This window comes from Salvelinus alpinus, chromosome 22, assembly GCF_045679555.1.
Source record: "Salvelinus alpinus chromosome 22, SLU_Salpinus.1, whole genome shotgun sequence".
Classification (NCBI taxonomy): Eukaryota; Metazoa; Chordata; class Actinopteri; order Salmoniformes; family Salmonidae; genus Salvelinus; species Salvelinus alpinus.
Genome location: NC_092107.1, coordinates 12,386,033 through 12,408,869, shown reverse-complemented (window position 1 = coordinate 12,408,869; position 22,837 = coordinate 12,386,033). Strand labels below are relative to the sequence as shown.

At 43.6% G+C, this 22,837-nt stretch overlaps 1 protein-coding gene across 4 annotated transcripts in view; it reads left to right on the top strand.

Moving 5' to 3' along the window:
- The window catches only part of LOC139549749 (limbic system-associated membrane protein-like), a 1,088,465-nt gene that overhangs the window by 1,038,200 nt on the left and 27,428 nt on the right, over positions 1-22,837 (top strand). For all 4 annotated transcript variants that reach the window (XM_071360485.1, XM_071360486.1, XM_071360484.1 and 1 more), the window contains one exon: positions 3,695-3,927. In XM_071360485.1, the coding sequence (XP_071216586.1) occupies positions 3,695-3,927 (233 nt within the window). The remainder of the gene's footprint in view (positions 1-3,694; positions 3,928-22,837) is intronic.

The following is a 22,837-nucleotide window of genomic DNA, read 5'->3' as shown; positions in this document are numbered from 1 at the left end:
CCACAGCATTACAGCTAGTGATATGTAGAGTGAATACAAATCATTCACAGGAGCATACTCCAGTACCCCTGCTGTCTAGAAGCCATACCTCCTTCTTTGCTTTACATTATCTTCCTCTCAGTACAGTATTAACATGTCCTCAATAGTGTTTTCCCTATGGATCACACAGAGGGCGTTTTACAGCAAATTATTTTCTAATGTATATCATTTATTATTTACTGTGAGGGAAGAGGTTGCTTATCTCAGCTTTATCCTCAGTTATGGAGGCACAATGTGCAGAGAGAGCATCTCAGGAGGTTTAATCGAAGCAGGATGCCATTTCCATACATCCCCCTGACTAGGATTCTCAGAGGTATCATCTATCCCACAGTTGTTATGTTCAAGCAATCTTTTCTCACCTCCACAACTAGTTTAGCAAGACAGATAAACCAACAGTCACTGTGCTATAAGGATGCATCTCAAAATAATCATCTCCTAGTTGACTGATTATTCAGACAGGGATGTATGTGAACCAGGAGAGCAAGAACGGTGCATGATGGGAAATTATTCCAATGTTTTGTGGCTGTTTAGAGGCTTTGCAGTGGAAACCTGCCCAAAGACAAAGGAGAGGGTCTCAATCTTTCCAGATGCATACTGTATATGTCACACGCACACAGCTTCTTCCTCTGCAAGCTGTTCTGAGTGAATCATGTTGAGGAGAAATTACTAAGTGTTCTGGGGAAAAGGAATTCAAAGGAGGTACCAAAAAGTGAAAGGAGCATCCTCAGATAACCAGCAGCCTCCAATCTTTTTTTACTTTCTTCTCTCCGCATTTCTCCCTTTTCGTCATTGTACAACGTGTGTTCTGTTGCCACTGTGGGTTTATTTTCTTGTACAGTTAGTTATATTTGTAGCATCTAGAATAAATAGATTTCCTGCAGGTTTCACCCTGTGGGCTAGATTCGGATCCAGGGGCCATTGGTGTTTTTTTCCGTAATGATATCAATTCCTTTTAAGTCTATGAATAAAAGGATACTTTTTCTCACCCTCATCATTTTTCTTTTAAATGCTTCATTGGCACTCTGTGGATTTCATAAACAACCCTCAAAAACATCACACTTTCCTTTTGAATCAAACCAATTAATGTGTCCCTCACAATAAACGGTGTCAACACAATTTTACAAGAATAACAATGATTTGTGTTTGAACCCACTTTGCTTAATTTCGTCTTTTGCGTCGATTCAACAGTATGTCTGGAGTTCCTTGGGTCTGTAAAATTACCCAAATTTTCTAAATGGCAGACGTGTGAAATTAATTAGTAGGTTGATTATTATGTTCACTATACACCTACTGTAGCTAATTAATCACCTGGTTGTTTATGAACGTGTGAAATCATTAGTCCTCTAAAGACAGGACATTTTTATCTGGCATCCGTTGAGGGCCGTCTGCTCTGTACTGTACCTACCAAGGGCTTTTCTATTCCTCCTAGTTTCTAAACGAATGCACTATTCCCTCTAAGCCATGTCCTTGGAGATTACAGCCACCTTCCCGGAAATACTCTTAACCTGCTACCGAGAACGTATCTGGGGCGAGGAAATGCTGTAAGGGGAAAAGATATGACCTGGCTTTGATTTGCCTGCTGCTTTTTTCCACTGTGTGCTACATGCAAACAGAACGACTTGTAAAAGGAACAGCCCCCCTCACAAACTGAAGGAGAAGGGGAGTTAGCCCATGATCAGCCAACATAATTCTCCATCCTTTTAATCAAAACAGTGTTACAGTGTTTGGTCAAGTTGATCGATCGCTTGAGACAGAGCATCTGTGATTATGTAAGTGAGCTGGTTGTTTTCAGTTTTTTTACGTCCTGCCTGTAGAGCAGCTGTGCCTCCCACCACCCCCTCACACCACCTCAGCATGGTTCAGTCCAGTCCATTCTGCTTGGGGGGGGGGGGGGAGTATGAAGGGAGTACAGGGGGAGTATCTGTCTGCCAGAGCCTGGCACGTCTCCCCTCTCATTAGTCTCCCACTATGCCTCTGCTGCCTGTATTGTGAGCTGTGGGCTTCCCCTACGGTGAACCCTGCAGCATGGCCGTGGCCCAGCTCAGCTCAGCAGCACAGGCACCCGTCAAACCCAACAGACCCCTGTCATCCTGCCTGCCTCACCACCTGCCTGCTGCTCGCCAAAACAGAGGTTGCTTAGAGACAGGGAGAGAGGGAGGCAGGAGCCGCTTGCCTTCTCGGGCAGCCGCTTGTTAGTTTGAACAGGAAAAAGGTTTGGCTGGCGCCCTGCATGCGGTGGCCAGGGAGCGTTGGGGCCTGCGGAGGGTTTGTGAAGCGCGATGAGGAAACTGATGTGCTCTCACTGTAGTTCTGCTCACCTGACGGGGGGTCCAGGGTGTTTCTGATTAGCGAGCGGAGGGTTAGAAAGGGTTCCTATTGGCAGATAAAGGCGTTGGAAAAAGCTTTAATTAAGAGACATGTACAATAGCTCAGATGGCATGGCCATTGGGTACTATTAGGGTTTGCCTGTGGAGGGTGGAGTTTATTTTTTATATATTTTTTATTTCACTATGCAAGTCAGTTAAGAACAAATTCTTTTTTTTACAATGACGGCCTACACCGGCCAAACCCGGACAACACTGGACCAATTGTGCGCCACCCTATGGGACTCCCAATCACAGCCGGTTGTGATACAGCCTGTATTCGAATCAGGGTGTCTGTAGTGACGCCTCAAGCACTGAGATGCAGCATCTTACACCGCTGCGCCACTCGGGAGCCCCAAAACTCTTTTAGCAGAAGATGGTTTCGATCGATCGACCTCTGGGTTATGGGACCAGCACGCTTCCGCTGCACCACTCTGCTTCCCGAATGGGTTGTAGACATCTGTGAATAAGTGAGAGAGAACCTGGGCCCGTATGTATCAAGCGTCTCAGAGTAGCAGTGTTGATCTAGGATCAGGTTTCCTCTGTCCATATAATCTTATTCATGATTGGACAACTCTGATCCTAGATCAGTATTCTTACTCTGAGACGCTTTACAAATACGGGCCCAGTTATTAAGGTGGTAACCCTCCTAGATTTCTGATAAGCCACCTCTCCTTCGATAGGAAAGGCCAGAGTAGTGACACTACTGCATTTAAGAACCCCCTTAGAGTCATCGTGAAACAACTTCTGCTCTCCGACTAAATCACTTTCTGTTTTGAATATACTCGATATACTGTGTCGAGTGGCTGAGTTTTCAATTTGCATTTTCGGCATATGTCTGCCAGGTTATATTATGCATTATATCCATTCTCATTGATTCAGACGTCCCCTTACATTTATTCATTAAGCAGGCGCTCTAACACATAGTCGTAGACGTCATACTTATACACGGCGTAATGCTCTGACAGCATGCAACAAGCCGAGCTAAACAAGAGGATACTGATGTCCTAATTTTAGGAATCTCAAATCTCAAATATATTTTGATTTGTTTAACACTTGTTTGGTTACTACATGATTCCATATGTGTTATTTCATATTTCTGATGTCTTCACTATTATTCTACAATGTAGAAAATAGTACAAATCAAATGAGTGGGTGTGTCCAAACGTTTGACTGGTACTGTACATAGATATTTAATATTCATTTCACGCAGTTCTGGTGCATACTTGTTTTCAAATCAACCTGATTCGTAACGTGGTAAATTTCCTCTCTTTTTTTTTTTGTTCTTCCAGGTGTTACGTGGATGATAAGGTGTCCAAAGTTGCCTGGCTCAACCGATCCAACATCATCTTCGCTGGGGAGGACAAGTGGTCGCTGGACCCACGTGTGGACCTAGTGAACAAGGGCCAGCTGGAGTACAGCCTTCGCATCCAGAAAGTGGATGTGTACGACGAGGGCTCCTACACATGCTCCATCCAGACCAAACAGCAGTCCAAGACCTCTAATGTCCATCTCATTGTCCAAGGTAGGCACTAGCACAATTAACCAATCAATCAACCAATAAATCCATCAATCAATCCAAAAAGAGTGTTTATAATGCCCTTTTTACAGTGTGGACGACTAGAAACAGCTCAAACCAAGTTTTTTCACACTGGGTCATACAGCAGCAAAGTGTGTGTGCGTGTGTGCGTGTGTGCGTGTGCGTGTGTGTGTGAGATAGGTCTATAATCAGATGGTCTTCGGGGTGGGCCCCTGTGGCCCACCTCCCAGCAGTGTTTTCTCTCTTCATCTGTTGACCTTATCTCGAGTTGAGTTCCACATCCCTTATGGTCCTGGTCCCTCAGCAACTGGCCTGCCTTATCAACAACTGACACTAGACTGTTGCCCTTTGCCTCCCTCTTTAGGAACATTCATATTCAACAATAACATATTTGAACATAATATTAACTTTCTGCACTTCCCCTTTTCTCTCTCAGTAACTTTCCACACACCTAGTTCCTCTTGACCCTTCATTGACCCCTAACATATACATTCCTTATACAGTACATGTAAAGTAATAAATAAGGTCTAGTATGGAAACAAGAATACGTTTATTTCTAGCTAGAATCCAACTCCATGTACGTAGCTGCCTGTCTCAAGACTAGTCTCAGTCCACCATCGTCCTCCATCAACCAGCAGCCCACCTATAGGTCTCTGTTATCTCATTGTCTTCCATATTATCTGGACAGCTGACAGGGAGTTCTCTTTAGCTGTCAAGAACTCCTTATCAACTGTCCACACAGTATGAAAGACAAGGAGATGTCTGTCTGCTCGGCAGAATGTAGATCTGAGGCCCTCGCTGTGAGGTCTTGTTTCTTGCCGTTTCACCTGAAGCAATTTCCAGTAGTTCTTTAACTTTATCTTGTTGCTCTTGTGCTGCATATCAAACCTGAAGCTGAAATTCAAGTTAACCCATTAATGTTGATTTGTTTGTGCAATAATAGTTTGTGCAATAATTGTGTCTATATTCTGTCTAACAGCACCATTAATGGCAGCACCACCCGCCTATTGGAAATTCATCTCAGACAAATAGTGATATGATTAGGGGTGGAAGATGGATGATAACCCAAGATAGCATTTTACCACACAAAAGCTACAGGAGAACGATGTCTGTTCACGTAGCGATGAACTTAAGAGCTGATCTATTAATAGCACTGAAAGGTCAATACATGAATTGATGCTTGTGCCATGTTCTAAGTTGATCTGTTCCAGCAAATTCTTCCCTGTTACCAGAATCCCATTGGGTTCAATTAGACACTGCTTGATCATTGGTTTTTCTCATATCGTCTTCCTGTGTTTCCATTTACCTGCACATATTTCATGACTGACATTTAGAGCTAAAAATTGATTCTACATTGTTTTTCACCATTCATTATTTTTTCTCTCCAGTAGTCCTCAGTCCTAATCTTTCCACTGTTATGTGGATATGAGATAACATTAGCCTGGTCACAGATCTGTTTGTGCTGTCTTGCCAACTCCTATAGTCATTATTATAACAATGTGACAAAATGACCATATGAGTTGGCAAGACAGCCCAAACAGATCTGGGACCAGCTTACTTTGTCCTGTGGGAAAAGCATTGTATTAATTTCCTCCCCCCATGCTGAAACTATGGCGTCATATTGAAAGCATATCACATCCCACTGTGTTAGTAATAGTAGAATTCTGGTTGGCTATAGGAGAAAGTCACATCGTCATCACATCATTCAATTATCCAACACACATTTACTGCTGAATACAGAATGTTTGCACATAGCTTAGGGTGGAAATGTCTGCCAGATGAAGTGAAACTGTGTGTGGTTTCCCTTTCAACGACATAAGAGACTCCAAAAGCAGAGTAAAACAAGTTAAATGGCTAGTCACCCTTCATCTTTTATGAAAATGTTTCCAACAGCAGCAGCCAATGCCTCTACCTGCTAGTTAGCTGGCGGAGACCATGTTCATGTAACCGAAGCTGACACACTTTCTGCTAGCAGGGACACCAGTGTAATTGGAAAACAAATGAGTAAATTTGCTGTGAATAATAAAGCCATGAACTTGCAGCATGCTTAAAGGCATTGGCGCTCAAAGACAGGGTCATTGCACATGATACGAATCACAATATGGCGATTTTGCCAGCCCATTCGTTTTTGATTTGAATGAAACCCGAGCTAGACGTTGCCGCCGAGCCATTGAAAATCTGTGTGGCTATGATACTCCGACACCATTGGTTGACTTTAGTGTTTCCTTGGTATATGAGAGAGTGACAGTGTGTCATGAGCAATGTGTGTATGCTGGTCGTGTGACAAATGTTTGAGACCATTGAAATCTGTCAATAAAATGGATCCCATGATGGTCTCCTACTGCAGCAGGCAACAGTAAGCAATTTTTTTGCGCAGCAAACGGCACCGCTTTGTCAGCAGATTTTAATCAGGATTGATTTGGTCGCTTTTAAATTAATGTCAGCGTTATTCATTCTTTATTAAAAAATCTAAATCATTTAAATTAGAGCGCTAAGCAGCAACACAGGGTTCTTAGCATACAAGCACACAGATCCACCATGCAGTGAATAGATACTGCTATAAACGCCTACTTCAGAGTTCCCCAACTGATGGCCCGCAAGCCAGGTTTTCAGATGCAAAACATATATAAAATATATGCATATAGTACCAGTCAAAAGTTTGGACGCACCTACTCATTCAAAGGTTTTTCTATATTTTTACTATTTTCTACATTGTAGAATAATAGTGAAGACATCAACACTTTGAAATGACACATATGGAATCATGTAATAACCAAACAAGTGTTAAACAAATCAAACTATGTTATATTTGAGATTCTTCAAAGTAGCCACTCTTTGCCTTGATGACAGCTTTGCACACTCTTGGCATTCTCTTAACCAGCTTCACCTGAGCACTTGTTGTCTGCTTTTCCTTCACTCTGCCGTCTAACTCATCCTTAACCATCTCAGTTGGGTTGAGGTCGGATGATTGTGGAGGCCAGGTCATCTGATGCAGCACTCCATCACTCTCCTTCTTGATCAAATATCCCTTACACAGCCTGGAGGTGTGTTGGGTCATTGTCCTGTTGAAAAACAATATAGTCCCACTAAGCGCAAACCAGATGGGATAGCTTTTTTTGCCATAATATGGACTTGGTCTTCTACCAAATATGGCTATCTTCTGTATACCTTGCCACAACACTGAAAACTGATTGGCTCAAACGCATTAAGAAGGAAAGAAATTCCACAAATTAACTTTCAACAATTGAAATACATTCCAGGTGACTACCTCATGAAGCTGGTTGAGAGAATGCCAAGAATGTGCATAGGTGTCATTAAAGGAAAAGGGTGGCTACTTTGAAGAATCTCAAATATAAAATATATTTTGATTTAACACTTAACTTATTTTTTAAATATATTATTTTTAACTTTCATTGTTGGACCAAAAAGACTGTTTTAACACCAGGAAATTCGCTCCAAGTGATTTTAATTTTGGAAAACTGTTCCCAATTATTACCCCGCATAATAGAGAGACATATGTGATCGTATACAAATAATAATAAATAATAATTGACTGGATTTATATTGTGCTTAAGTTAAGTAAGTTAAGTACCTTTCTGTTCTGAATCATGGTGATGATTCCCTGTCTGTCTAGTGACCGTTCCAGCCATAGACATGGATCAGATCTGTTTCAACCTGTTTACTCAGCTTTGCATTCAGCTGAAGGGAGGGGCCAACACCGTTTCCTTGGTGCTAATTGGACCTGCCTGCCTACTTCCTGAATTCACCTCAAATAGAAAAGGAAACAGGGTTGTTAAGGAATTAATAGACCCAGCTTGATTGTTTTTCACCCGTGTTGAAGGCAGCACACAGAGATGATAAAAACCTTGCTGTGTACTGTATTCATTTGCAGGGTTTTTGTTCAGCAGAGATGAGTGTTGTGTGGGCTACATGGTTTATAAACAGCTTGACTGATGTCATTCTCCAGTCTGGTGCTTCTTCTGGAGGTTAAAGTCCCCCACCTTGTTTTCCCACCTGACTCAAACAGCAGCTCCAGTTTCCAATACAAACAGTTAGCTCTCCACTAACATTTGGTCCTGGCAGGGCCGGGCTGGCTGGCAGTCTCTGGAAGAGAGGCGGAGAGAAGCTAGAAGAGAGCATATGTCAAGGTCCTTTCAGTGGAAATGGAGTCTCTGTGTGAGGGGAGTGTTCTTCTCACTGTGTTTACAGAGGTCATTTCTAGCAGGGCAGGACAGAGGAAGAGGAGCCCAGGGCTGAGGTCTGGACATGGGCCCACTGGTCTCTGTGTGAGATCGAGGCTAAACGGTGTCAGCAGGTCATATACTCTACTCCAGGGACGGGCAACTGGCAGCCACTGTGGCCCCTCATGATGAGTTCAGATTCTTTGTGGCCCCCACTCCAATCAAAGTTGCCTGTCCCTTCTCCACTCTGTCAGAGAGCTACCCAGGCATCTTCAACGTATTATAATTTTACATAAAATGTACCACCATATGTGGACTGCATTTGGCTTGTTATTCGCAAACTTACTGGTGTGAGGTGCAGAACATGCTATATATATATATATATATATATATATATATATATATATATATATATATATATATTGTGCTTTATTGGCATGCTGGTATTGCAGGTGTATGCGATATCCTTTGTTATTGACGGTCAGCTGCTTACAGTCTTTCTCCTGTATTGACTGTTGAGTGAGAACGTCACGAACGGATTTCAAACTGTATTTGTGATACCTGACTTTCACCTGACTGAACTTCTCTCTCCGTACATTTTGAAACCTGGGCTCCAGTCAAGCTGACATCCAACCCGGTATTGGGTTGTACCACCATACTTGGGTTGTACTGCGTTCATCCACCTCTGGCCTGCTCGCCTCCCTACCACTGAGGAAGTACAGTTCCCGCTCAGCCCAGTCAAAACTGTTCGCTGCTCTGGCCCCCCAATGGTGGAACAAACTCCCTCACGACGCCAGGACAGCGGAGTCAATCACCACCTTCCGGAGACACCTGAAACCCCACCTCTTTAAGGAATACCTAGGATAGGATAAAGTAATCCTTCTCACCCCCCCCCCCCCCCCCCCTTAAAAGATTTAGATGCACTATTGTAAAGTGGCTGTTCCACTGGATGTCATAAGGTGAATGCACCAATTTGTAAGTCGCTCTGGATAAGAGCGTCTGCTAAATGACTTAAATGTAAATGTAAATGTGCTTTTCTACCAAATTAGGTATTCAACGCATTTTACATAGTAGGGGAAAACTCACCTCATCCACCATCAATGTGTAGCACCCACCTCAGTGATGCACGACGACCATTTTTGTGCCAGAACGCTCACCACATATCAGGTGTATTCAGACCCCTTGACTTTTTCCACATTTTGTTACGTTACAGCCTTATTCTAAAATGGATTAAATTGTATTTTTTCCTCATCAATCTACACATGATACCCCATAATTTTTTTTTTTTTGCAATTTTATAAAACAATTTAGACCCTTTACTCAGTACCTTGTTGAAGCACCTTTGGCAGCGATTACAGCCTCAAGTCTTCTTGGGTATGATGCTACAAGCGAGGCACACCTGTATTTGGGGAGTTTATCTCATTCTTCTCTGTAGATCCTCTCAAGTTCTGTCAGATTGGATGGGGAGCGTCACTGCACATCTATTTTCAGGTCTCTCCAGAGATGTTCGATCGGGATCAAGTCCGGGCTCTGGCTGGGCCACTCCAGGACATTCAGAGACTTGTCCCGAGGCCACTCCTGCGTTGTCTTGGCTCTGTGCTTAGGGTTGTTGTCCTGTTGGAAGGTGAACCTTCGCCCCAGTCTGAGGTCCTGAGCGCGTTGGAGCAGGTTTTCATCAAGCATATCTCTGTACTTTGCTCCGTTCATCTTTCCCTTGATCCTAACTAGTCTCCTAGTCCCTGCCGCTGAAAAACATCCCCACAGCATGATGCTGCCACCACCATGCTTTACCGTAGCGATGGTACCAGGTTTCCTCCAGAAGTGACACTTGGCATTCAGGCCAAGGAGTTCAATCTTGGTTTCATCAGACCAGAGAATCTTGTTTGTCATGGTCTGAGAGTCCTTTAGGTGCCTTTTGGCAAACTCCAAGTGGGCTGTCATGTGCCTTTTACTGAGAAGTGGTTTCCATCTGACCACTCTACCAGAAAGTCCAGGATTGGTGGAGTGCTGCAGAGATGGTTGTCATTCTGGAAGGTTCTCCCGTCTCCACCGAGGAACTCTGCAGTTCTGTCAGAGTGACCATCGGGTTCTTGGTCACCTCCCTGACCAAGGCCCTTCTCCCCCTTATTGCTCAATTTCGCTGGGCAGCCAGCTCTAAGAAGAGTCTTGGTGGTTCCAAACTTCTTCCATTTAAAATTATGGAGGCCACTGTGTTCTTGGGGACCTTCAATGCTGCAGACATTTTTGGTACCCTTCCCCAGATTTGTGCCTCGACACAATCCTGTCTCGGAGCTCTACAGACAACTCATTCAACCTCATGTCTTGTTTTGTTTTTTTGTTGCTCTGACGCACTGTCAACTGTGGGTCCTTATATAGACAGGTGTGTGCCTTTCCAAATCATGTCCAATCAATTGAATTTACCACAGGTGGACTCCAATCAAGTTGTAGAAACATCTCAAGGATGATCAATGGAAACAGGATGCACCTGAGCTCATTTTCGAGTTTCATAGCAAAGGGTCTGAAAACGTGTAGATAAGGTATTTCTGTTTTTATTTTTTATACATTAGCAAAAAGTTCTAAAAATCTGTTTTTGCTTTGTCAATATGGGGTATTGTGTGCAGATTGATGAAGGGAAAAAACAATTTAATCCATTTTAGAATAAGGCTGTAACATAACAAAATGTGGAAAAAGTCAAGGGGTCTGAATACTTTCTGAATGCACTCTATATGCCAATTAGGAATGAGGGGGATGATTAAGTGGCCATGATGGAATGTGGCCAGGTTGGGAATTTATCCATGACTGGGGTGAACACCCCTACTTGTACAATAAGTACCATGGGATTTTCAATGACCACAGAGGACACCCATTTTAATGTCCCATCCGAAAGACTGCACCCTACGCAGGGAAATGTCCCCAAATGTAATCAGGGTTTGAAATTATTATGTTTTAGTCAAATATTATATCTGTTTAGGCTTCTTGCGATCAATTTGCTATGTAAAAATATTTGTTTTATATGTTCCGACACCCCGACCATCTGCTCAAGAATAAATAGTCCCGCAGCTGAATCTAGTTGATGATCCCTGCCCTACTTGTTTACAAAATTGGTCAGATCCAAGATTTGAACTCATTTGTGTTTTCTTTACCATCACCATATGAATAACCATTAGCAACCTCCAGCTGGGTTGCCTCAGCTGTCTTTCAATGCATCAGATTGTCGTTATTTGGCTAAGGATTAAGACAAAGTCCACATGACACATTTTGAGTCAATCAGAGTGGCAGTTAATGAAAGGAATTGATTGACATTAAATTGATTTGGTCATAACAACTGCTCTCGCGCTAACATCAATTCCATGTTGATAATGATAGATAAGTGTAGTTTCATCTCAATCATCATCATAAAGGATCTGCATTGTTATTCCTTTATCTCCGATCAATACGGTGGTGATCCACAATGGCTTTGTACACATTTAGCCCCGTATCACAATGGTGTGGTATTTAATGGTGTGAACCCGAGACGCTTACTAAGGAGATTGTGAAGGCAGTGTGTCACTCTAAAGAGCAGCGGAGAGGGAGGGGGGGCGGGGGGGGGGGGGTGTAAGAAGTTCAACTTTAAAGTCTGCATAAGGAGGAGGAACTGACCTTCACCAATTATCATGGGACAATCGAAACCTTTCAGTGGTTCTTCAGGAAGCCATCTCCCCCACCAACCTTCCCCGCTGAAAAAGCTCCTTATTGTCGGGGCCATTGTCAGGCATATTGTGTTACTAGTCTTTCTGGGGGCGGCTTTAACGGTACAGCTGCCAAGTGGATCGGTGGCTGTTCCCGGCCGCCAACCCATCCCCCTGGAAAATGTCTGTCTTCTCCATGCCCATTATTTTAGCGATTGTATGTGAGGAAGAGAATGCCACAACTGCACATATTGTCTGTCACCTTTGAACCCCATAACGAAATGGACTCCTTGATGTTTTAATGAAGGAAACAATTTAGTATTCCGTTTTCTCCGTGGCTCACTTGGCTGAAACCATGGGGGAAAAAGGCATCTCATTTTATCTTTGTTATGCTCCGCAGAAGAGGCTCCTTATGCATTTAAATGGGGGCCATCCCACGGACACACTTGACTTCAGACTCATCAATAGGGCTTCAGGTTTAGGGCTGCCATGTTTCAGAGGATAAGTAGAGGTCCGTCCCATCATTACTGGAGAGCCTCTCCTTTTTCCACTTTTCAAGACTCTGTAATATAGATGGCCAACATCTTTACATGTTATGTATAGAAAATGGAGTGCTGACCTGGCCACATGCTCTCTGTCTCACCTGGCAACTGTTCTGAAAATATCCTCTCCCCAGCTATGCTTTAATAGAGTCCTGTCACCTATGTCAGGCTGTCTTATCCCTACAATATTCCTGAGGTCAGCAGTACGCTCGTTTTGGGCACTCAACACGGGTCGTTCACACTGTTAGGGCCTTGCTCCCACTCTTATTGCCAACTGTGAAAGAGCTGGCCAATGGTCCAATCTCAGGACTGAAAATACTTAGGCCCCAGAACTGTGAATAGCTTGTCCTGTCAATCATTCACTCCTACAACCCAATAGTAGCATTTTGTTGAAGGGATCTGTGCTATTATTGGATTAGTTGACTGATCCTGACAATTGATTCTGTTCATTCAGATATACATCTCCCTTCAGCCCATCACATGCACTTTGAGATAATTTTTGTATCATGAAAAGCGCTTTACAAATGTAACATATTACTATTATTATTATCACTACAGACGAGTAACTTTATTTGAAATTAACAAAATAAGGATTATTCCCCTCCCCACTCAGACCACTCCAAGACAGTCCTAGCTAAATTCTTGCTTGCGAAATTGCTCATTGCTAAGAAGCTATTTTTGTTTCATTTTGACCATTTTAATTTGAAAACAATCACAGTAGGTCTCCCGAGTGGCGCAGCGGTCTAAGGTACTGCATCGCAGTGTTGCATCGTCACTACAGCCTGGGGTTTTGCCAGGGGGGCTTTACTTGTCTCATCGAGCTCTAGCGACTCCTTGTGGCGGGCCGGGCGCCTGCAGGCTGACTTCAGTCATCAGTTGAACGGTGTTTCCTCTGACACATTGGTGCAGCTTGCTTCCGGGTTCAGAAGCGTGGCTTGGCGGGTCATGTTTCGGAGGATGCATGACTCGACCTTCGCCTCTCCCGAGTTGCAGCGATGAGACAAGATCATAATCATGAAATTGGGGAGAAAAAGGGGGTAAAAATGTGGATTTGATATTGAGATAAAAATGGCTGCATTGGACCTTTAACATCCATTGCCTCCTACATGCCAAGCATAATTGTCACTCCAAAATACCTGTTTTGTTGACAGCACAAAATGTTGAAAGGATCACATTGCTTTGAACTTAACATTCACTTTTGCAGTCATAATCACATGCACAAAATGGGGTTAAGTGACGAATACTAATGATCAGTTATGAAAGCTTTTAGTTTTAACATGTTTGTTGCATTAATGCTGAAGGTCAGAAATACAGTATTACCTATAGATGTAGGATCTTAATTTGATCCTTCTTTTGTTACTGAGAATGTTCCTGCACATCAGGAAATGCAAACTTGTACTCTATTTGAGTTTTAAAGTTAGTCATTTTTAACCTAACGAAAAATGTATCAACCCCTAAGAAAATCCATTCATTATAATCCACATAATTATTCACATTTCCTGTTGCTGCAGGGTTATTTTCCTGCTGTAGCAAACTGACTCAAATGAAGATCCTACATCTGTAGAATATTACCGGAAAACAGTCTTGTGACTAGCATCCAAAGCATATCCAAATATAGTAGGCTAGAGAGCATAGACTCAGCAATGGCACCTGTTATTAGTGTTTCATTGGCATGGTAGGCACATCTCCGCATATTTTTTATAAATGTGTTAGTTGAATGCACAAATTCAAATAGTTCTCCGTTCTCCAGCTGTCTAGAGGGCAGTTTTGTTTGGCCATAAAGCTGATATAACATTTCCACATTAAAGTCCTCAAGACGTGTGTTCACTGTACTATCCCTATTATAACTTGGAGACAGCAGTACACTTCTTTGGCTGCTCTGAACACTGAGTCTGACACACTGACACAATATGTCGAGTGCAAATCTACAAACTCCTTCTGGAATTTACACTGAGTGTACAAAACATTAGGAACATGCTCTTTCCATGACACAGACTGGACCAGGTGAAAGCTGTGATCCCTTATTGATGTCACCTGTTAAATCCACTTCAATCAGTGTAGATGAAGGGGAGGAGACGGGTTAAAGAAGGATTTTTAAGCCTTGAGACATGGATTGTGTATGTGTGCCAATTTAGAGGGTGAAGTGCCTTTGAACAGGGTATGGTACTAGGTGCAAGTGGCACCGGTTTGTGTCAAGAACTGCAATGCTACTGGGTTTCTTACGCACGGAAGTGTCGAGTGTGTATCAAGAATGGTCCATCACCCAAAGGACATCCAGCCAACTTCACCCAACTGTGGGAAGCATTGGAGTCAACATGGGCCAGCATCCCTGTGGAACGCTTTTAACACCTTGTAGAGACCATGCCCCGACGAATTGAGGCTTTCCTGAGGGCAAAAGAGGGTGCAACTCAATATTAGAGAGCATGTTAAAGGTTTTCCAGGAGTTGTTGTTCTGCCAATATTGTAAACACTCAAGATAATATGTTGTTCCTTTTGGTGTTCTGAGAAATGTTACTGAGAATTCCATAATGATTATGAGTCATTAGAGGCCTCTGTCTCTCCCCCTCCCTCCCTATCTCCCTCCCTCTCCCTCCCTCTCTCCCCCCTCCCTCCCTCTCTCCCCCCTCCCTCCCTCTCTCCCCCCTCTCTCCTCCCTCCCTCCCTCCCTCCCTCCCTCCCTCCCTCTCTCCCTCTCCCCCTCCTCCCTCTCTCCCTCTCCCCCTCCTCCCTCCCTCCCTCCCTCTCTCCCCCCTCCCTCCCTCTCCCCCTCTCTCCCTCCCTCTCCCCCCTTCCCTCCCTCCCTCTCCCCCCTCCCTCCCTCTCCCTCCCTCCCTCCCTCTCCCTCCCTCCCTCTCCCTCCCTCCCTCTCCCTCCATTTCTCCCCCCTCCCTCTCTCCCCCCTCCCTCCCTCTCTCCCTCTCTCCCCCCCCTCCCTCCCTCTCTCCCCCCTCCCTCCCTCTCCCCCCCCCCTCCCTCCCTCTCTCCCCCCTTTCCCCCCTCCCTCCCTCTCTCCCCCCTCCCTCCCTCCCTTCCCCCCCTCCCTCCCTCCCTTCCCCCCCTCCCTCTCTCCCCCCTCCCTCCCTCTCTCCCCCCTCCCTCCCTCCCTCCCTCTCCCCCTCTCCCTCCCTCTCCCTCCCTCCCTCTCTCTCCCTCCCTCTCTCCCTCCCTCCATTTCTCCCCCCTCCCTCCCTCTCTCTCCCCCTCCCTCCCTCTCTCTCTCTCCCCCTCCCTCCCTCTCCCCCTCCCTCCCTCTCTCTCTCCTCCCTCCCTCTCTCTCCCCTCCCCCCTCCCCCCCCTCTCTCCCCCCTCCCTTCCTCTCTCCCCCTCTCTCCCCCCTCCCTTCCTCTCTCCCCTCTCTCCCCTCCCTTCCTCTCTCCCCCCTCCCTTCCTCTCTCCCCTCCTTCCCTTCCTTTCTCCCCTTCCTCCCTTCCTCTCTCCCCTTCCTCCCTTCCTCTCTCCCCTTCCTCCCTTCCTCTCTCCCCTTCCTCCCTTCCCTTCCTCCCTTCCCTCTCGCCTCCCTCCCTTCCCTCTCGCCTCCCTCCCTTCCCTCTCTCGGCCCTCCCTCCCCTCTCTCGCCCCTCCCTCCCCTCTCTCGCCCCTCCCTCCCTCTCTCTCTCTCTCTCTCTCTGTAGATATAGACCATCACCATTGTACTTGGTTATTCTGCCATTAGGTGCAGTATGTTAGAAAATGATCGCTGCATTTATGATATCACAGTCTTTGATGTACAATTCTTTCATGGAGAGGCTTTCGGTGTGTTGGCTAGTTATTAAGTGTGCTGGTACATATTGTCCGTGCTTGTTATTTCTCCTTTGAGCTGAAGTGCACCACTTGGTAAGTATGTATGCCTAAGGCATTACAGAGAGGAGTAGGCTAGTCCATCAGTTAAGGCAGTCAACCAAAACAGCTTGGATGTGACTTAGTTAGTTCAGATAGATTTGACACTGGGAGGTTTTCAGATATTTCCCTGGTCTCCCCACTACCACAGCTGTTCAGTACTAACAGTCAGAGTATATGAAGCTCAAGCCAGGCTAATAGTCTGGATAGAAACATCAGTCACTCAGTCAATACCATTGGGTCTGGTTGATTCTGGTTCAACTTGATTCTTGCTACATCAAGTTGACATGGAAATAGAAGAGAACTGCATTGTTCTTGTTTGATAATCAAGTGCGACTTGGAGTCTGGTGGTCCAATCAATGCTGCTTAAGCAGTGTTTATGCAGTCTCTCTGTACAGATTGCTGCCCTGGCTTTCTCATGTCTTATTCGGAGAATTGGAAAACATTAGTTTAGCTATTTTATTTGCCCACTGGGTAAAGAAAAGGTATGTTTTTGCTGTTGCGTAAATATTGCAGTGCATGTTTGTTCGCATTAAATTTGAAAAATGCTTACATCGTAACGCAACAGCGGCCCCTTACCTTGCTCAAACACGTAAGCACAAACCAAACACAAAAAGCAAAACAGTTTGATAGGCATGGGATATTCAATTAAACCTAAAGTGAAGGAAAGGAATGCTTCCATCGGTAACATGGGTTCAATACTGTAAGCACAAACCGTTTGATAGAAATGTGATATTGAACGAAACCTACAACAGAGGAAGGGAGGGTAAAAGATGACTTTCAAAGTGGTACCAATAGAATGGGTGTGAAAACGGAGGTCTCCCCTCATTGGATTGATCCCAAGCCTTCTAAGCCATTACCATTATAGTGACAAGACAGTCTATCAATCAGACTCTAAATTGAATAAAAGGACCTTGATCCCATTGCTTGTTTAATCCAAGTGGCTGTAAAGTAAAGGGGTCCAAAGGGCTCATCTCTGGAGAGACAAGTTAATAGTCTTTCCCTCCCATCACAGCCTGCACTTTACCTAATCCAACAGTATTGTACAGAACGGAGAGCAATCAAGGAATATTGATTACCTGCTCTGATTGCTGGTTTGAGTTGCAGCATCCACGTTCTTAGTGCTTTTAGCAGTAGATGAATTAAGCCAAAGGGCCAAGTGAGCATTGTTTCAATCAAGACATGCTAGCCGGCACCTGCAGGTTTGTTTTTTGACGATGTTCTAGGTTGAACTGCGTTCGAGCTCTCAAATCCACAAGCGGCTCCAGGCATTATAGCCTACCTATTGTGGACATTGCGTTGGCTGCACAGAGTTGCGTAGTAAGAAATCCCATGCAGCCGTGTTTACAAATTCAAATACTGGAATGTGTGATGTAATCTACATCTTAATTGGGCTGATATAAATCCTCATTATTTAGTTTAATGTTTTTTTTATTTTATTTGAGTTATTTCTAAATAGCCTACACTTTCTCTTTCTGAACTTCTAACGCGAGTGGGACGGGTGTGGCTTCGTGACAATGAAAACACGAGCATCCGCTCACCGATTTGACAGCTCTAAGGCAGTTACACCTCCAACATATCGGGCGCGATCCACAGAAACACTGTTCATAAGATTAAGTGATAATAACCAAGCATTATGTTTGTTTGGTCTGAAATGCACCCCCCCCCCCCCCCCCCCTATTTACAATATTGTTTGTTTCTCACATCTTCTTTTTGAATATCAAATGTCTTTATGCCATTAAATTAACTTTGCCTCTGTTTTAATGTGCTTGATGGTTAATCTCAATCACAAATGTAATCCTATTTGACCATTAGTTGTTATCCATATATGACCATATTATTGACAATACAGACAAATACTTTTTTGTGTCATCAATTGACAAAATGCTATAACATATGATGTGGTTAGCTGATACTTAAAATACCTATCCAGGCGTTGTAAGATCTGTCAGGCGTCAGACACATCCAAGCAGTGGAACGACTATCTTCTAAAGAAAAACAATGATCTGCTGTGCAGTTGTCAGATGTCGCAGGTTTACGCTGAACTGGTTGAATCTAGAAGATGGTTTGTGATAGGTCTTTTAATTTCTGTCTTATCAACAGTGATAGGAATCTACAGAGTATTGTCTGAACACACTTTTGTCTCTAGTTTCCACTTGAGGGGGGTTGGATGGAGGATTGTTTGTTAGAGTGGCAATTTACGATCATTTCACAGATGTTCACATTGACCAAAAAGATTACATGCCGATTAGCTTATTTAAATATAGATTCACTTGATATTCTGTCAATATTCTCAAGTACAGCTTTCAAAGAGTTATAGCCTCAGTTGAACTTGGATTGTACTTGTGTTTGTAAGGTGCCCTCCTGATGTTATTGACATATTCTCCATAGGTTATTAAGATAATTGATCCTAATGGTCAATGCTAAAGGTAACTGTTTGCTAGTCTAGGGAAGTAGCTGTAATTCTACGAAGTCCTTCTCCAGAAAGAACTTTAAGCCATACAGATAAGGGGTGAACTAAAGCTCTGCTCTATAGAAAGTCCCATGAGGAATTGGCTGGACGACTGAGAGCTCAAGAGAGAAGGAAGGATTGTTAAACCCAAGTTCATATAAAAAGGAAAGGTCACTGCCAAGAGTCTCTCCTCCAGCCAGCTGTTGTCTTCTCCTCTCTTTGTTTTCTTATCATCTCGTTCCGTTTTATAAGGCACTAAATCATGATATGTGTTGAATACAAATTGAATCTAGGGTTTTTGGCACACCATCCTGAACGATGCGGATGATCGCCAAGGTAAAAGTACATATTATCCTGAACTGGCAGTAAATTTATTTGAGTTTACTTGAGATAAGAAGTATAGCTTGAAGAACTTATAAAAAGCAACAATTTTTCACAAGTTGAAGTTCTGCTCATTGGGCGCCAATGCATTTCTCTATGCTGGGGCTTCGGTTGGCTTGTTAGGAATACTGACGCTACCTTTACCCTTCCTATTGTTTCCTCCTTTCAACACAAACACCAAGTATTTGTTTGTATGATTTATGAGTCTCTGCCCTTGTGGAAACCTCTCTGCCCTCCAATGGAACATCTCCAAAGGAAAAAAAGCTACATTTGAATTCATCAGGGATTTGCCCTCAAGTAGAGCTTAATCTGGCCAGCAGGAACTACCTCCAAATGTTTCTTCACATCCACAGAAAGCCTTGCTCCAAAGGGTCTTCAATGAGCATTAGTCTATTTGATATCCTCTCTTTCCTTTGAAAGTTCAGAGAGAGCTTTAGTTTAGATCATGGAGTGCTGCTGGCTACGATTATGTTGGTGGAGCAACAGCTCCAGAATTCCTGCCAGAAGTGCACAATGAAAGGGGTCGAGGCTCCCACTGCTCGGTGGCTCTGTGCACTGCAGTATCCTGTTAAAAGTGTGCCATCTCTTTCAGCTCTGCAGTGGCAGCCTGAGAGACGCCCGCCGCTGCAGAGAAAACCCACCCCGAGGTCTCTGATTAAACGTGTTGGCATCGCTTCTGTGTTTGTTATTATGAGGAAACTGGCAAAATCCAGAGTTTGTTCGTATTAAGTGAAATACAAATGTGTCATAGTGGTAACTCACATTGACACCATGAAGAATTCAAAGGGACTAGGATCAATGAGTCACATAGGTTTAGGGATATTGAAAATAAGCAACAGTAAGTATATGCTTACAGAAGCAGACAAACTAACAATGAGTCAGATCACAAGGATCTACTTCCCTGTAACAATATTTTTCTAATGACGGAATCTGTTAAGAGGATTTTCTAATTAACATGTTGATTAATTGCGTCTTTTCCCATTTCAATGCTGCCTTACTCAAGCAGACTCACAATGACGGTGTTCAAGAGAGTACTCATGTTTGTGTGTGTTATGTCCTTTGGGCTTGTCAAAAAAGAGTGTAGGCTTATGCATAAACACTTTTCTTCCCTATGACCTTAGCGGTCCCAATTCTGAAGACGCCCACTAAATTGATGGTTGCCTATCCTTTAGAGCCCTTGAAAGGACAAGATTGCCGGGCTGTCAATCTCACTGTTTCCGGCGGTAACAGATTGCCTCTTTGGGTCAGGTTTGGGAAGGCGCCCATCAGCCAGTCATGAGCTTGTTTGAGGTGATGTTATTACATTTCAGAGGTGTCACAACTCTCAGGAGATTGTTCTGTCTCCTGTGAGAAGTTCCTAGTACAACAGCCTTGTTGCACACCAAGGAAAGTAATTGGCAGCTAGTGCTACACGCAGAAGTCAATGCTGCAAGCGCTTTCCGGTGATTATGTTTTAATGATTCAAATTACGGAAACGTAATTGCCTCGAAAACAATTAGGCCTGTGACATCAGTGGTCCAAATGTCATATCTGAAAGTGGCAGGGTGGCGTGGGTGAAGAAACAGAAGGAGCGATCCACAGAGGTCAGTTGGTATGGTAGTAGAGTCATTTAAAAAGCTCTGGTGTCACAGGTGTACAATGAAGTATAAACATCTCTGTTTTAACTGGATGTCATTTTATACTGCACTACGATTTGTTATTGATTTGACTATGGAGTACGTAAAAGTGTGGTGCTCTACTTGATAGCAGACTAACCCAAAGACTTCTGTTTCGACTGATCGTATAAGAAAGGGACTTTCAGGAAAGGAAAAATAACCAAAACTAAAGAACAGATATATCTGTATGTATATCATTTTGCAGGAAGGCCAACGTTCCTGGCATGATATACCTGCATTCTTTAATTAATGTTATTAACATTTTACATGAATAGCATGTATACTGAAAAAAATATAAACACAAAATGCAACAATTTCAAAGATTCTACTGAGTTACAGTTCATTTGAGGAAATCAGTCAATTGAAATGAATTCATTAGGCCCTAATCTATGGATTTCACATAACTGGGAATATGGATATGCATCTGTTGGTCACAGATACCTTAAAAAAAGAAATGGGCCTCACAATGTGCCTCAGGATCTCGTCACGGTATTTCTGGGCATTCAAATTGCCATCAATAAAATGCATTTGTGTTTGTTGTCCATAGCTTATGCCTGCCCATACCATAACTCCACCGCCACCATGGGGCACTCTGTTCACAATGGTGATATCAGCAAACGGCTCACCCCCACGACGCCATACACGTGGTCTGCGGTTGTGAGGCCGATTGGAAGTACTGCCAAATTCTCTAAGACGACATTGGTCGAGAAATGTACATTCAATTCTCTGGCAACAGCTCTGGAGGACATTCCTGCAGTCAGCATGCCAATTGCACGCGCCATTAAAACTTGCGACATCTGGGGCATTGTGTTGTGTGACAAAACTGCACATTTTAGAGTGGCCGTTTATTGTCCCCCAGCACAAGGTGCACCTGTGTAATGGACATGCTGTTTAATCAGCTTCTTGATATGCCACATCTGTCAGGTGGATGGATTATTTTAGCAAAGGAGAAATGCTCACTAACAGGGATGTAAATACATTTGTGCACAAATAAGCTTTTTGTGTGTATGGAACATTTCTGGGATCTTTTATTTCAGTTCATGAAACATGGGACCAACACTTTACATGTTCAGTGTATTTTGAGACATTTCACAATGCAGGTATGAGACATTTTGGCTGGGAATACCTGTTGTTGTCGTCCTCCCTCTTTCAACTGGCTAATTTCATGCATGGTACCTTGAAATGGTTGTACGTGCGTGCGTGCATGTGCCAGGCAGAGTGCGATAGTGAGAATCTTAATCGGCTACCAAGCGAATTCTGTTCCATTTTCTGTGTGTGTATCCCTCTCTCTGCGACCATATTCAGCTAAAGATGAGTCATAGCTAGATTAAAAGGCTGTGGCTTGACAGTAAACACATTGATCAGGACATCTATGACACTGGAGGTGCAGCTGGGTTTCTTTATGCCTCTCTGAGGTAAACCATTCTGGGTTCTTTGATCATCGCTACCTCCCTGGTTGGTTTGGCTCGTCAGGAATCCAGGAAAAGCCTGAAGCTAAATGTCAGGTTATATTATCACATGGATACAACAAGCTTCTTCTAATTATGTTGTAGTTTCTCATGCTTCTAAGGCTTTGAAGTTTTATTATCAAAGTTGAAACGAAGGTCAATGTATTTGCGCAATACATTTTCTATCCGTTTTTCACTTTTTTTTAGGATCACCAAGTCTGTGGTATGATAAACTGAGTCGAGATAGGATTATGTTGACGAGCTTGGAGAGAGAAAAATATTGAAAATAATTTGAAGTGTGAAAATGCTCAAATAAAAAATTAAGGAAACAAATGCCTGCTTTCTTCTCTCAGCCCATAGATTAAATCATTGACGTGTTACTTGAAAAGCAAAATAAATATTTCGGTAGTAGATAAAGCTACAGTTGTTCCCACCAACTAACCACGGAACGGCAAATTATTTCTCTATGCTACGTGTGCAAGATCAACCTCACACAATCCTTGTACATCGCTGTAGATTCCTGGGCAGCCAGGGAAATCGTTTTTCAAAGAACTGCCCTTTCAAATACTGTTCCTTGAAGGTTGACCCATGACTAAGATTACAATCCTTGCTGGGAGCTATAGCCACTATGTTGAAATGGTTTAGACTCTTTATTCATTTCACTCATGAACCGCCTAGACAATTTCTGTTTAGAACGCGACAGGGTTATCTGTCTGGGAGCTGTTTCCTCT